The 15,713-nt window shown below is 47.0% G+C and overlaps 1 protein-coding gene across 1 annotated transcript in view; it reads left to right on the forward strand.

The window, feature by feature from the left end:
- The window catches only part of CRB1 (crumbs cell polarity complex component 1), a 214,023-nt gene that overhangs the window by 153,946 nt on the left and 44,364 nt on the right, over positions 1–15,713 (forward strand). The window contains exons 6-8 of the mRNA XM_061383685.1: positions 278–1,237; positions 7,673–8,220; positions 9,447–9,612. Of these exons, the coding sequence (XP_061239669.1) occupies positions 278–1,237; positions 7,673–8,220; positions 9,447–9,612 (1,674 nt within the window). The remainder of the gene's footprint in view (positions 1–277; positions 1,238–7,672; positions 8,221–9,446; positions 9,613–15,713) is intronic.

The raw sequence follows: 15,713 nt of genomic DNA on the forward strand, positions 1-15,713 counted from the left end.
GTCACATATGTGTCTGTCGGTGATAATTTGAGTCAGCCACTCTACATGGCAAGGAGCCGATTTCTAGAGGAAGAATTCCAGGCTTGCTGTGACGGCACTTCCACGCAACTCACAGGCAGAATGATCATACCCTCGATCATGATTCACACTTCTCTCTGTTACAGCCCTAAACCTGAGCCCGTCTGCCCCTCCGCAAGATTCCACATGAGGATGATGTGAGGTGTCTGTGTTCGATCTGACTGTATGTAACTCAGGTCTGTTCTCTGTCCTTGAACAGGAGTCCACTGTGAAGAGGACGTGGACGAGTGCTCGTCCAGCCCTTGCCGCAACGGGGGCACTTGTGAGAACTCGCCTGAGGGTTACACTTGCCACTGCCCATTTGATCCCCATTCTGGAGTCTTCTTTGGAGGCAGGGACTGCTCTGATATTCTCCTGGGCTGTGCTGATCATCCGTGTCTAAACAACGGGACGTGCGTCCCCCACGTCCACGACGGCCAGCACGGATTCAACTGCCTGTGCCCCCCTGGCTACACCGGGTCACGGTGTGGAACCGTCACCACGCTGTCCTTTTTGGGCAGTGGCTTCCTGTGGGTCTCAAGTGGCTCAGCTCTGGCCCAGGACTCAGGCTGTACCGTAGCCCTCAGGTTCCAGACCGTCCAGCCGGCGGCCCTGCTGCTCTTCCGGGGTGACTGGGACGCGTTTGTGATGCTGGAGGTGCTGGCTGGCTTCGTCCACTTGACCGTTCAAGTCAGCGATCGGCCGAAGGTGGTCCTGCTCATCCCCCACGACACCAGCGACGGAGGGTGGCACACGGTGGAGGCGACGTTTGCAGAGGCTGTGACCCTGGCCCTGCGCGATGACTCTTGCATGGGGACATGCGTTGCTAGGGCTCCTTCTCCATTTGAAAGTGATGGGTCATCAGCGTGTGCTCTCCAGAACTCCTTTTTGGGGGGTTTGCCAGAAGGAAGAGCCCACAGTGGTGATGCTCTGCTTAACGTCTATAGGATACCATCCGCACCTTCGCTCGTAGGCTGCCTCCAAGACGTGCACCTGGACTCGAATGCCATCACCGCAGAGAACGTCTCATCTGACCAGTCTCTGAACGTCAAGGCAGGCTGCGCCAGAAAGGACTGGTGTGAGAGCCAGCCTTGTCGCAACAGAGGACGCTGCCTCAACCTGTGGCTCGGTCACCAGTGTGAGTGCTACAGGCCCTACCGCGGCCGCAGCTGTCACGGAGGTGAGGGGGCTGGGGGCTGGGGGGGGCCGGGGGCCTAATGGCCAGGCTGCTGCTGGCGGTGATGACCCCAAAGGACGCTGCTGCTGGCTGCCCGCCGACGGGAAACAGAAGAGGCTGGGGGTGTGCACTACTTCCATCTCAGTGAATGCGTCCCACGCCAGGGTTTCAGCCAGGCAGAGAAGCGAAAACTAAGCCCACAGCTCCCATCCAAGCGGGTTTCCTTCTTGGTGTTTACAAAATGCTGCTACAATCTTATCATTTGTGGTGTATCAGAAATTCATTGTATATTTTACTTGAAAGGGAAGCAGGCTTTTTGAAGAATAGGCCATGAAACTAGTCAATACCAAGTCCTAGCTCAATGGCTCGTGCATATAGCTCAGTGGCTCGTGCGTAGTAGGAGTTTCTTTCCTAAGAAACAGTTACTTTCTTGCCCTCCTTTCTATGCAGTTCACACTTGCTCCAAAATCGTGCCTCAGTTTAGCACTTTTATAAACCACCAATTTTATTCAAAGGTGTATTTTTAAGAGTTGCATTGGAGAAAACAGGTATTCTACTTACGTGTCCAAGAAAGAAAATATTTTTAAAAAGTAACAACATGGAAACTGGGTAGATGCCATAAACTAATTGATGTAATTTCTCTAGCAGATGAGTTTGAAATGCACTTCAAAGGCCTTACTTCCGACATCGTTCCAAAGATCGCTGTTGATAGTGATCAATATATACCTGTTTCTTTTTATTATGATTCTTTTGCACTGAAAATGTCGGAAAGGTAATTGCAACAGACTGCTTTGAAGTGAGCTGTAATTCACCCCAAGATTTGAGAGTTATTTGAAAAGGGACGACATCTGGTAAATAGTCTTCTGTGCTTTATATGAAGTGAAATTGAAACCAGCCTTGGTGTATACCCTACTCCATGTATGAAGGGCTGAGAATTATTAGACACTATTCATGGGTCTCCCCCTGACCACAATATTCATTACAAATCACGGACCTGCTTGACAATGAGGTCTGGCATCTACTAGCTCTAAGTAATATTTTAAATGGAATGGCAAGTTGTTTTGAGATTTTTTTTAAAGGAGAAAGGGAGAAATTATACTGCAGCAATGTTCAGTTTTTGAAGAAAAATCTAATTGACCCAAGGCAATATTTTTCCTACATATACAAAATAACAAACAGATGCTGAGTCATTTTGACCAGCTTCCAAGTGCAGTGACCCACGAGGTTACTACTGACTGCAGTGATGCTAACTGTCCTGGTAAATAGATTCAAGAGATGCCAGTCTCGTGGGTTCTGGTTTGCTTTATTTTTTTCCAACTTGGAAAACTCACAGTCTTGAAACCCAGTTCCTGAGTTGGGTACCTGTCCCCTGTCTTCCTCCAAGTTCCTTCTCCCCCACCCTGCTGCCCCCACCCCTTCACTATTTGAAACTGGTTAATCCTCATGAAAAAGCTTCAGAAGATGTCTCTTTAGGGAGTAAATTCTGTAAAGTCTTCTCTTTCTGAAATTCTTGGTATAAGTTTAAGAAAAGTTATATTTCGGATATCACCTCTTAGTCATAAATCCAAAGCATCCTTGTGTGCTTTCTGCCGCTCAGTCGTGTCTCACTCTTTGTGACCCCATGGACTGTAGCCCACAAGGCTCTTCTGTCCATGGGATTCTCCAGGCAAGAACACCAGAGTGGGTTGCCATGCCCTCCTCTAGGGGACCTTCCCGACCCAGGGATCAAACCCGCATCTCTTAAGTCTCCTACATTGGAAGGCAGATTCTTCACTACTAGTGCAACCTGGGAAGCCCCAAAATGCCCTGTATTTGCTGTCATCATTGAGGAATGTCTGCTGGGGAGTTTATTCCATCGCAGAAGATGCTTGCAAGCTACATGGGGCAACGTGGAACCTTTCTGTCATTGTGCACAGACGTTCAGGAGCAGGGAGATGTGCTAAAAAGTACAAGGGGAACTTCACCCAGGTCTTGATCCCAGCTCAGTGTTTCCCAAACATGGTACCCATTGCAAGGAACAGACAGACTGGAGGGAGAATTTAGCTGGCTGAATACACAGGGAAGACAGAGGGGCTTCCTGTATTGTAAAGCTGATCATTTAAAAATAATCAAGTGTCTCACAATAAGAAGAGTTCAGAGAAAATTTTCTCAAAACTTGTCTGCAAGTGTCTACGCTTAGACACTTAGAAGCATGGACATGATTCCTTTGGCATCATTTTTTAATGCTCCTTATCAGTGTTATCTTGTCATCCTTGCTGTGTCCAGGAACGGGGAGCTTCCAAGATACTGTTCAGTATAACGTGTCACTGATCTCATTCCTTCTAGAGGATGTTTCATTAACAGAGGCAATTGACATATGTTTTATCTTCAGTTATACACCTAAACTTTGAGACTCTTACCCTCTTGGAATTAGAGCTTCTTAGGCATAGGATGTCCTTCACTCCATGACTGAGTTTCTTACAGCTGTGCATGCCAAGTGTAGTGGCCCAGAATTCTGCTTATACACCGCCAGGTGTGAGAACCCTTTCATCCTCCATCTTCCCAGAAATCCCCTAAAAGTTGTTTCTTGGTCCTGAAATAATGTAGGATGACCTCCCCTTCCATTCATTGGCTGCACTGTAACTCTTGAAGCCAATGACAATCTTGCTTACATGTGTTCTCCATGAGAACTCAAATATTTGGAGACAAGTCTTGTACTGTCGAGGCCATCATGCCTATCATGCTGAACACACCCAGGTTCTTCCAGTGCTTTCCTCAGGGGCTCGTTTTCAGCCCCTCCGTCGGCTGCTTGCTTGCTTGGGAATAAATGTGCTTATCTGGCTCCTAGATGAGTCGGAGAATGCAGAGTGCCATGGAACTGTGACCTTCTCATTCTGGAGAACGTTCTTCTATTCTGCAGCCTAAGACCACATTGACCTTTGGGCAGCCGCATTCTGTGATAGGCTCACTTTGAGCTGTTCTCACTGATGGTGTTGCAGAGTTCTGCTTCTTCCACCCTAAACCAGTGAAGGGCGTTTAGACCCAAGTGGCTTTTATTTATTCTCAATACATTTCTCCTTGTTGCAGTCCATCAATCATTAAGACTTGAAGTTACTTTTCAGCCGTATTTGTCACCCCTCTCTAGGACACGTCAACAACACATACGAGAATCATTCTTCCCGTGTCCCCAGACGAGTCACGTGTGGCGTCAGGTGCTTCTAAAATCATGTACTGAATCACGTGCTCTGACTATGTGCTTGTGACTTCTGAAGAGAACAGGACTGCTGAAGAGTCAAGCTTCTGAGAGAAAGCAACCGCTCTGTGTTCTGTGCTTTTAATCTGGATCCACAAAGTGATGCCGTAGGCGTCCCAGGATGACCAGCGGGGACCACCCCTGAGCTGAGCGATTCTGTGCATTTTCCCAAACCTCGGGAACTTCAAGAGCCAGCTTTCCTTATTAAACATTTTATCTCACATGAAAGCGCTGCTGTGTGTTCAGAGATGTTAGCCTCTTCAAACGGACTGTTACATCTAACGGCGCGCTTTGAAAGCCACCTGTAGCTCACTGGAGCGGGTGGTCTCCAAATGCAGATTCCAGCTGTAATGATCCTGTAAGAAATCGAGGTGAAATTTTGAAAATGAAGCCTTTTATGCAGGAGGTCTTCAGACACAGTGGTTGCCGGAGCAAGTTTCACTGTAGTTCAGCTAAACTAAAATATGTCTCACCTTTGTTCAAGCTTTAATGGAACCATATGACATCATTTAAAGGTGGTAGAATATGCCATTTTCCTGGTAGGATGGGGATGCGAAGACTTGAAGATGGCAATATCTTTAAGGTGATGCCCTTGTCTAGTGCATCAGTGATTTCCAGGTTGCCAAATCCAGCAGTCAAGTTTCAGTCCTCACCTGCCTTGACTGCTCAGCAACCATTACCACAGTTGAATACCCCCTCTTCCTGAAAGGCTTCCCTGGTGGCTCAGCTAGTAAAGAATCCACCTACAATGCAGGAGACCCCCGGTTCAACTCCTGTTATAGGGAGATTGGCTGGAGAAGGGATAGGCTACCCACTCCAGTATTCTTGGGCTTCCCTGGTGGCTCAGCTGAGAAAGAATCCACCTGCAATGTGGGAGACCTGGGTTCAATCCCTGGGTTAGAAAGATCCCCTGGAGATTGGAAAGGCTACCCACTCTAGTATTCTGGCCTGGAGAATTCCTGGACTGTATAGTCCATGGGGTCGCAAAGAGTCAGACATGACTGAGTGGCTTTCACTTTCGCTTTACTTTTCTTTTACTTTCCTCCTGAAAACCCTTCCTTCCCTAGGCTTGGGGGTATCACTCTCTGGGTTTTCTTTCTATCTTATTAATTTATCCAGAGAAGGCAATGGCACCCCACTCCAGTACTCTTGCCTGGAAAATCCCATGGATGGAGGACCCTGGGAGGCTGCAGTCCATGGGGTCACTAAGAGTCGGACATGACTGAGCGATTTCACTTTAACTTTTCACTTTCATGCATTGGAGAAGGAAATGGCAACCCACTCCAGTGTTCTTGCCTGGAGAATCCCAGGGACGGGGGAGCCTGGTGGGCTGCCATCTATGGGGTCGCACGGAGTTGGACACGACTGAAGTGACTTAGCAGCAGTAGCAGCAGTATTCATTTATCGGCTCCTTTACGTCCACATGTCTGATGCTTAAGGGCTCAGTTCTTGGACCTCTTCTCTCTCTAGATTCATGTTCTTGGTGATCACATCTAGTCTCATGGCTTTAAAAGCCATGTGTACACTGGAAAATCCAAAATTACTATGGCTCGCGCCAAATGTCTTCCCTGAACCTCTGTATCTAACTGCTGACTAGACACTTCCACCTGGATATCTAATAGGACATCTTAAATTTAATATGGAATCCCATTCCCTCCAACCCAAACCCATTCCTCCTGTTTTCTCCTCCATCTCTGCAAATGGAGATTCAATGCTTCTAGTTACTTAGACCAAACACCTTGGAGATGAACTTGCCCCAGAAGATCCTGTTGGTCCTACCAAAACATTTCCAGAATCTGATCACTTCTCCCCATCTCCACCATGACCACTGATCCAAGCCAGTGTCATTTCTTTCCTGTATTTCTGCAATAATATCTCTCCTTTCTTTGGGGTTTTGCTCAAATAGTACCTTCTCAGAGCTCTTCCCTGACGATTCCATTTAAAATGCTGGCTCCACTCCCACCCCCAGCTCTCTCTAATCCCGTTGTCTGCTTGACTTATTTTATACTGAAGAACCTGTCACCACCTGACATACGGCATCACCTCTGCCCAGCTGGAACATAAGCTTTAGGAGTACGAAAACTTTTGTTTCTACTGTATCATCGATGCTTCTGAAGGTCCGCGTCCATTCATTTTCATGCTCCTCAAGGGTTTTCTTGTGGTGAGGCACATCCATAGTGTCGCCACGTCCGTGCATTAGAAACCTCTCTGTCCACAGGAAATGTTGGGTGAGTTCAAAACTCAGCTTTTGGATTGAGTCCAACTTCTGTGAGCTCCGCGCCTTTCTTTACCCACCAAGGACGACAGGAGGAAGAGTCCTCCTCTTCCTTTGTTCAACTGCCTCATCTCCTATTATTGTCAGGGCTATCTTCCCAAGTGAGGATTTGCCAATCTAATTCTTGATTTCCGTCCTTTGCAAGGAATAATTAGGTTTAATGCCACTTGCTTGAGGATGCTCCCCATATAGCAAAGACAATGATTGCTCAAATAGCCTGCTTACATGTCCTGGAGGAAGAGCTCTTGCCCCCCAGACTTCTCAGAGCCGAGCTGGAGCAGGGTACTGTCTGGTCTCCCTTCTTTTAGTCCCACCTCTTCAGGGCAGTGAGGAGGAGGCGTGGAGTTTCATCAGTGCAGAAATCTTCTCTTCCTCCTTGTGATCGGTGGACCTCAACTATAAACTATACACTGAAATCTAATTTTCAGAATAAAGTAAACCCACAAGTTCAGAAAGTCAGGTTAAATTGTCATTCTATTGAATAAATCTGTCATGAACTTTAAAAAATATGGCTGTATTTGTGTGTGTGTGTGTGTGTGTGTGTGTGTGTGTGTGTGTATTCATTATGGGTGTCCCTGGTGGCTCAGTGGCAAAGAATCCACCAGACAATGCAGGAAATATGGGTTCGATCCCTGTGTCATGAAGATCCCCTGGAGAAAGAAAAGATAACCCACTCCAGTATTCTTGCCTGCCTGAGAAATCCCATGGACAGAGGAACCTGGCGGGCTACAGTCCACGGTGTTGCAAAGGAGTTGAACACGACTGAGTGAAGAAACAACAACATATATGCATTGCAATATATATATGTGTGTGTGTGTGTGTGTGTGTGTGTGTGTGTATATATATATATATATAATCTTTTGCTGCTTTTTTACTTGTGAATCTTAAGATGTTTCTTCTTGGTTTTTCCTCCTCTGTCTTGATATTAAAGAGTATGTGGCAGGCAGATTTGGCCAAGATGACTCTCCTGGATATGCTGTTTTTCATCTCAACAAGGATTACGAAGAGGACCTCACACTCTCCATGTTTGTTCGAACACGCCATCCGACCGGCTTGCTCCTAGCTCTAGGAAACGGCACTTACCAGTACCTCCGTGTCTGGCTAGAGCATGGCAGGCTAGCGATGCTGACTCCAGGTTCTCCCAAATTACTAGTAACATTTGTTCTCAGCGACGGAAATGTCCGCTTGGTATCTTTGAAAATCAAGCCAAATAAAATTGAACTGTATCAGTCGTCACAAAATCTAGGATTTCTTTCTGCTCCTACGTGGAAACTCCAAAGAGGAGATGTCCTCTACGTTGGTGGACTGCCTGACAGGCGAGAGACTGAGGTTAGTGGTGGATTCTTCAAAGGCTGTATCCAAGATATGAGGCTAAACAACGAGAACCTGGAATTCTTCCCAAATCCAACGAGCAGCGCAGCCCACAGTGCCGTTCTTGTCAATGTGACCCAAGGCTGCCCCGGAGACAACCTGTGTGAGGTAGGATTACTCACACGGACCCTGTCCTCGCTGTGTCCCCTCCCTCCTGAACCCCTTCCCACCCCACCCCTCCCGCCCCTCCAGGCTGTCCCAGAGCACCAGCTTTGGGTTCCCTGCGTCATGCATCCAGCTGTCACTGTTTTACATATGGTGATATGTATGCTTCAGTGCTATTCTCTCAAATCATCCCACCCTCTCCTTAATGTCTCTTAAGATTGTTTTTGACGTGGGCCATTTTTAAAGTCTTTATTGAATTTGTTACAATATTGCTTCTGTTTTATACTCTGGTTTCTTGGCCTCAAGGCATGTGGAATCTTGATCCCCTGACCAGGGATTGAACCCACACCACATGTTTTAGAAGTTGAAGTCTTGACCACTGGACCACCAGGGACCAGGGAAGTCCCCAGATGACATGTTAATAGAGTGATGGACATAAGTGCAGATGGAGCTCTCAGAGATTCCTTTGTCAGTGCTTCTGTTTTGATTACTTTGTGAGCAACCTTGTGAGGACTCAGATGATAACAGTATGTTTCTGATTCAGAGGTGGGGCTCCTGGAGGGCAGAGGTGTCGCTCTATGGGGACCCAGAGGATCTAAGTACCAGCTTCACCGTTTGGCTTTTGATAGGATCTTGGAAGGGCTTCCCAGGTGGCTCCCTGGTAAAGAACCCACCTGCCAATGCAGGAGACATAAGAGACCCAGGTTCAATCCCTGGGATGGGAAGATACCCTGGAGGAGGGCATGGCAACCCACTCCAGCATTCTTGCCTGGAGAACCCCATAGACAGAGGAGCATGGTGGGCTCCAGTTCATGGGGTGGCAAAGCGTCAGACACAACTGAAGCAGGCACAAAAGCACACACAGGATCTTGGACAATGAAAGGGACCTCAGTTTCCTCACCAGGAGAAACGAGAGGTAAAGTCTCTAACTCAAAAGATCATTAGTGTCATTGAAAGTGTTTGGTAATTTGTAAATTATAGAGACTATTATTACACCTTTGAAAATCTCCCTTGTGCTACAGGAGATCAATATTATATATTTTTATTTATTTCCCTTTTCCTTTTGATGGTAGCAGTAAGTTTTATTCTACTTACCAGCCAACAGATATAAAAATGTTCGATACGTAAATAAGTAGGAAGTTAACATGAACAGATTCGGGGTCTCGCTTGGCTCCTTTCCGCATTTAGCTGCCAGAGCTCCTTACACCTGTGATTTACTGTCTACTCAGCCCAACCCCTGTCACCACGGAGGCATCTGCTACCCGCTGTGGGACGACTTCTCCTGCTCCTGCCCTGCGAACACAGCCGGGAAGGCCTGCCAGGAGCTGCGCTGGTGTGAACTCGGCCCGTGTCCTCCCGGCGCTCAGTGCCTGCGGCTGCCTCGAGGCTTCGAATGTAGGTGCAGTTTAACTTCTCACCATCCAGTCCAGTTGGGCGTTTCAGTTGGTCGATGAGTCGGCCCAGAAGAAGAGCACAGATACACCCAGCTCAGCAGAGAAGCTTGTGGTTGCTTCCCCCAGCATGAGGGGTGGTGTAACCAGCCTAACACGAGTGTAGTCAACCAGGGTAACCTCATGACATATCCCGCCCCTGGGTTTCGGGGGGGTGGGGAGATGGTGGCCATAGCAACTCCAGACCTACATCCTGGATCGTGTAAGGCTGATTTCTAGAGAAAGATAAGGCTGATATTTGGCTTTTCTTTCCTCCTTGCTGATTATGCAGAGCAAAAGCACCAGAGTGAGCCTGTTGCCATCGGTTAGCTATGAGGCCTCCAGTGGCTCACCTGCCTCCATAATCTAAGGCCTCCTCTGTAAAACAAGGATAAAACGTCTGCTGGAAGAGCAGATAAATCTGTGTGTGTGTGTGTGATTGTTGTACAACCTTGTGTGTAGACAGCCGAACACGTTAAGCACTCAGTTCCTGTGTGCAGTGAGTATTTCCCTCAGTCGGAGCAGTTCTCCTGCCCAAATGCAGCACCACTCAGCAGTTTCCCAAGTGTCAGCAAGCTGAATGCTCTCCTCACAATTCTGACATGTCTACGTGCTGGCGACACAGTGATCATGGTCTGCCTTTTCTTTTACTTGAGATAATGCGCAGTTCAGTCTGTAGCCACCCTTCACGTTTGGACTCAACTCTCGTCTCTTTGCCTCGTTCAGTGATTTTGCTTCTGAAATTTTTCTCTCGCCCGCCAGCAGCATCATCAGTTCTCCCACCAGCATATAAACATACTGTCAAATCCTCGTCACAAACTATTTCCCCTGATTCCCTTGGGGGATGATCCCTGCCCCCCGCCATCCCCACCAACTGCCTCCCATGTTCCCCCCTTTCCTGGTGGGAGAACCCCTCCGGGAGCTGGCCTCCACGTGCTCCTCACGTCTTACTGTCCAGTGTTCTTGCCTTCACCCCATCAGTCAGGCTCCCCCCACCACCACCTCTACCCTGAACCTTCCCAGCCCACAGCTCCACAGGCTGCCTCTTCTCTTCATCCCCTTTCCTACCCAAACGCCCCCTTCTGCGGCTTCATTTTTCTTCGTGGCTCTTATCATCCTTGGGTGTTTCGTTTTATAGGTATTTGTTCACTTGCTCGTCATCTTTTCCTCAGTGGAATATACGCTTCGAAAGAGAAGGAGGCATTCTCTCTGGTTTCTACTTTACTCCTAGCATTTAGAATACTGCCAAACACATGGGAGGCTGTCAGCAAATACTTGTTTAATGAATATCTGTTTTCTTCAATTTAACTCAATAGTTTCACTTAACTGCTCTAGACTTAAAGCACATTGCCTGCACACAAGTTTAAAAATATATAAAATACCTTGTAAAACAATGAACTAAAATAGTAGTCTGGAGCTAGAGGGTAGATGGCCCTCAGGCCTGTTAACAACAACTGAGCCTCAAAGTGACTGAGGACAAGTTTATATTTACTTTTGATGTTTATGTATTTTAAGATGATATATCAACTTATCGGGTGATGTGTGAAATGTATTGCATTGTGTATATACTTGGGGAGCTTTTCTTGGAGAATACACATACCCTCATGTTTCAGATTTAAGAAATAATGCGCTACACGTGGGGCTTTCCAGGGGGCGCTAGTGGGAAAGAACCCATGTGCCAATGAGACATAAGAGGCCCAGGTTCAGTCGCTGGGGTGGAAAGATCCCCGGAGGAGGGCATGGCAACCCACGCCAGTATTCTTGCCTCGAGAACCCCATAGACAGAGGAGCCTGGTGGGCTACAGTCCATGGGGTTGCACAGAGTGGGACACGACTGAAGCGACTTAGCACACACGCACATGAACGCATGCTACACACATGAATAAAGCATGATGAATTTGCATAAAGAATGAGGTCAGGCCTCAGATATGACGCAGAATTTTAATGCCACCTTTTGCCTTGCTCGACACTCTGAATTGCTTGCTTAAAATAGTTTACTACTTATTCATTTCATTATTACTCTTTTGATGGAAGTACTAAAGTTGTTTGTCCCAGTTATGTTCTACAAAAGGGTTTAAATCATTCTGAATGCCTTCATAGGGAAACAAGAAAAGGGTTTCTAAAAACAGTGGCGGTGTGAGAACCACACCCCGGGTGAGTGTTGTTGCCTCTGTCTTCACGTGAAGGATTTGGACACCTCGGAAAGGCATGGAGGGCTCTTCATTGCTAGGTGTTGCCTCTGCGGAGAGAGGAGAAAGTTTGCCTCTGACCTTTCACAGAGTCTCATAAACATTTTTGACATATGATCTATCTTAATAAAGGAGGGGGGGAGGGAAATCAGTAGGAGGGGGAACTTTTCCTATCCAACAGATATCACCCCTAGATCACTTTCTCTCTGTTGTATGTGATCTCGTGACCATATGGTATGTTTTTTGAGTGAGATGTGCTGAGAAGATAGTGCTGCTAGAGTAACTACCCAAATTCGCCTTTAGTACCTAATTGTTTCTATCTGTGTGTCCTATCAAAAAAGAGAGACTTAAAAATTACAACCCACCTTAGATAGAGACGTGTTTATTATGATAAAGTTCCCTGAAGGAAGGGCAGAGTATAAATAGTACCTGCACGGCGGTTCTAACTCAGACAACAAGGAGTGACTTCTGCACGGTCAGCATGTCCGTGAGACGAGTTACGCAGCATGACACGCCACCCTTCCTTCAGGAGCTGGAGGAATAATGAGGTTTGTCATGTTAACCTGTATGTTAACATGTTACATGTTAAAGCATGTAATGAGACACTTCTTGCTCTTTTCCTCACTAATTGCAACCTGGCTGGGGAAAAAAAAAAAAAAGATCCACCACAGTCAAAAGCAATAAAATCAAGAGCAATGTTAATCCCGTCAAATAATCCACTTGAATTTACTCATGCTGAGGTTTCTAATCATTATCTCACTTTTCGGAATTAAGGACTGAGTTACTTTCATATATTATTCATTTAATAATATTTACTGAGCACCTACTGTATACCAGGCAGTGTTCCAGGCACAAGGCTTAGTGAGAACCTAGACAGAGAATGTCCAAGATCTCGTAAAAGTTCACGTTCTAGTGAGGAAAGACCAGGAACAAGTAGGAAACTTTTTACTTATTTTATTATTATTATGTATTATATATAAAATATGAGCATTTTATATATTATTATATAAAATGTATATTTTATATATTATATAAAAAGTCTGCCCATAATGCGGGAGACCCAGGTTTGATCCCTGGGTTGGGAAGACCCCCTGGAGTAGGGCATGGCAACACACTCCAGTATTCTGGCCTGGAGAATCCCATGGACAGAGGAGCCTGGTGGGCTACAGTCCAGAGGGTCGCACAGAGTCAGACATGACTGAGCAACTAACACTTTCACCACTATTACATTATTATATTTTTTATTTTGTTTATTTTTAATTGGATTGTTAAAGAAAATTTAACAATTTCAAATAGTTAGAAGATGCTATGGAGAAAATCAAGCAGAATAATTGAAAGGAGAGTGGATTTGGGACGGAAACACTTGGGTAGGCTGGGAAACCCTCTCAGAGGAGGTGACATTTGAGCACACATTATGTTGAGAAAGAGGTGGGTGTGGGACCAGCAGGGGCCAATATCCTGTCTAAGTAACAGCAAGGGTAAAAGACACGCTTTGTGAACAAGCGCGTTGTCTTCAAGAAACAGCAGGAAGCTTTTGTGGCTGTAGCACGTGAATGAGGAAGAATGGCCGGAAATGGCACTGGAGAGTCGGTCAGGGGCTGGGCCACAGAAAATTCTGTCCGCCGTGTGTGGGACTTGGGGCATCTTTCTAGACGTGATGGTAAGCAGTGGGGTCTCAGGCTCAGGAATGGTTGGTACGTTGCTCTGCAGAGCAGTAGAAACCAGAACACTGAGGAATAGCTGGAAGAGTCTGTATATGAAGTGTTCGAGGTTGGGTGTGGTGCTGCACATGTGAGCAAAAGACAGTGCTGTGAGGTTCATTTCTACTGAAAGCTGGAAGACAATGAGCATAGAGAGTTGCCTGTTGGATCGGGTCATGCTGATGCCTCCGTGACCTTGACAAGAGTGGTTTCAGTGACGTGACGGGAACCAAAGTCTCAGTGGAAGATGTTAAAAAGCAAAATGGGAGATGAGAAAGTGGAGACAAGGTGAATATAAAACTATTCGGAAAAAGCTTTGCCAGAGAAGGAACTAGAGAAATAAAAATGCAAGAGGGTAGGTGGAAGTCAGGGTAGGACTCAGGTTTTCATGTGCAATTGCAGCCTATTTGTGCACTGCTGGGAAATGAAGGAAGGGGAGGGAAAATGATGATGCAGTACAGGGGGAGGTTCCATGAAGAAGGTGGAGATGAAGGGGACCCGAGGCATGGCTGTGAGAGCTGAGCTTGGGTGTGTGCAGGAAAACCTACAGCTTCCCACCCGATTAGGGAAAGCCCAGCGGTCCCCCTCCTGTGTGATTCCCCTTGACTTTGACACTAGGACCCCACTGAGAACATTTCTGACGCCTGATGTGTGCAGGTTCCCCCTGACCAGGCAATTCTGCAGCACCAGCTGGGTGTCCTCAAGTTATCACAGTTCAGTGCAACTCTGACTCTGTCTATCCAGACATAGTGTGAGGTCTCACGGGCCGAGGGCTTGGTCCTGCTAGAAGACCCCCACCCCGTTTCCGATGCCATCCGGACATAGTGTGAGGTCTCACGGACCAAGGTCTTGGTCCTGCTAGAAGACCCCCACCCCGTTTCCGATGCCATCCGGACGTAGTGTGAGGTCTCACGGGCCGAGGGCTTGGTCCTGCTAGAAGACCCCCACCCCGTTTCCGATGCCAACCACAAGTCCAGGTTGTCACTCGTGCTTCTGAGCAATCAGCTGTAAATCTGAGATTCCCGCTATCCCCACCTCGGTTCAGTTAATTTGCAAGAGCAGCTCACAGAACTCGGGGAAACACTTACTGGCTTACCAGGTTATTGAAAGATCTGCAAAGGCCCCAGATGGACATCTGGATGAGGAGATACACAGGGCGAGGCCTGGGAGGGTCCCCAGTGTAGGAGCTTCTGTCCCGAGGAGATGGGGTGCGTGGCCGTCCCAGTGTACCTGTGTTGAACAGCTTGGAACCTCTCTAAATGCCATACTTTCGGGGTTTTGTGGAGGCTTCTTTATGTAGGCATGACTAATTATTAACCCCATTTTCCAACCTCGTCCTTCTCTAGAGGATGGGCTGGGGCTGAGAGTTTCAAGCTTCTAGTCGTGGCTCAGTCTTCCTGATGACCAGCCTGCAGCCAGGCTCCATTCAGGAACCCAGGCAGAGTTGTCTCATTACAACACACATGCTCCCAGTGCCATGCTCTCATCATTTAGGAATTCACCAGGATTTTTGGAGCCTCGGGTCAGGAGCCAGGGGCAGAGAACAGTAGATGTATTTTCTGTTATTATGCAGATGAGAAGAAGGGCGATGCATCCATTATAACATCCACATACATCCAATGCATCCATACAAGCTCCAGTACTTGGGCCACCTGATAGGAAGAGCTGACTCCTAGGAAAAGCCCCTGATGCTGGGAAAGATTGAGGGCAGGAGGAGAACGGGATGACAGAGGACGAGATGGTTGGATGGCATCACTGACTCAATGGACATGAGTTTGAACAAGCTCTGGGAGATGGTGAAGGACAGGGAAGCCTGGTGTGCTGCAGTTCATGGGGTCACAAAGAGTTGGACTTAACTGAGCAACTCAACAATAGTCTATTATAACAGAATAGAAAGCAGAGTGGATCCAAATTTGCCAGGTTTATAGGTTAGGTGGAAAGCTGAAGCAGTTCTTCTTTCTCTTGTTTTCTCAAGAATGTATTAAAGGAGATCATAAACTGACTTAAGAGATAAAATACTTCAATAGAAAAACCCAATAAGATTGCTCCAAAGTGCTATGGTCATATGTGATCGTGTATACATGCCATGCAGTGGAGCAGATGGTATGGTTGTATGATTTTGCCCATTTCACAGAATACTACTCTTAGGCACAGATTGGTAACTGGACACTTAATTG

Source organism: Bos javanicus, chromosome 16 (assembly GCF_032452875.1).
Source record: "Bos javanicus breed banteng chromosome 16, ARS-OSU_banteng_1.0, whole genome shotgun sequence".
Lineage (NCBI taxonomy): Eukaryota > Metazoa > Chordata > Mammalia > Artiodactyla > Bovidae > Bos > Bos javanicus.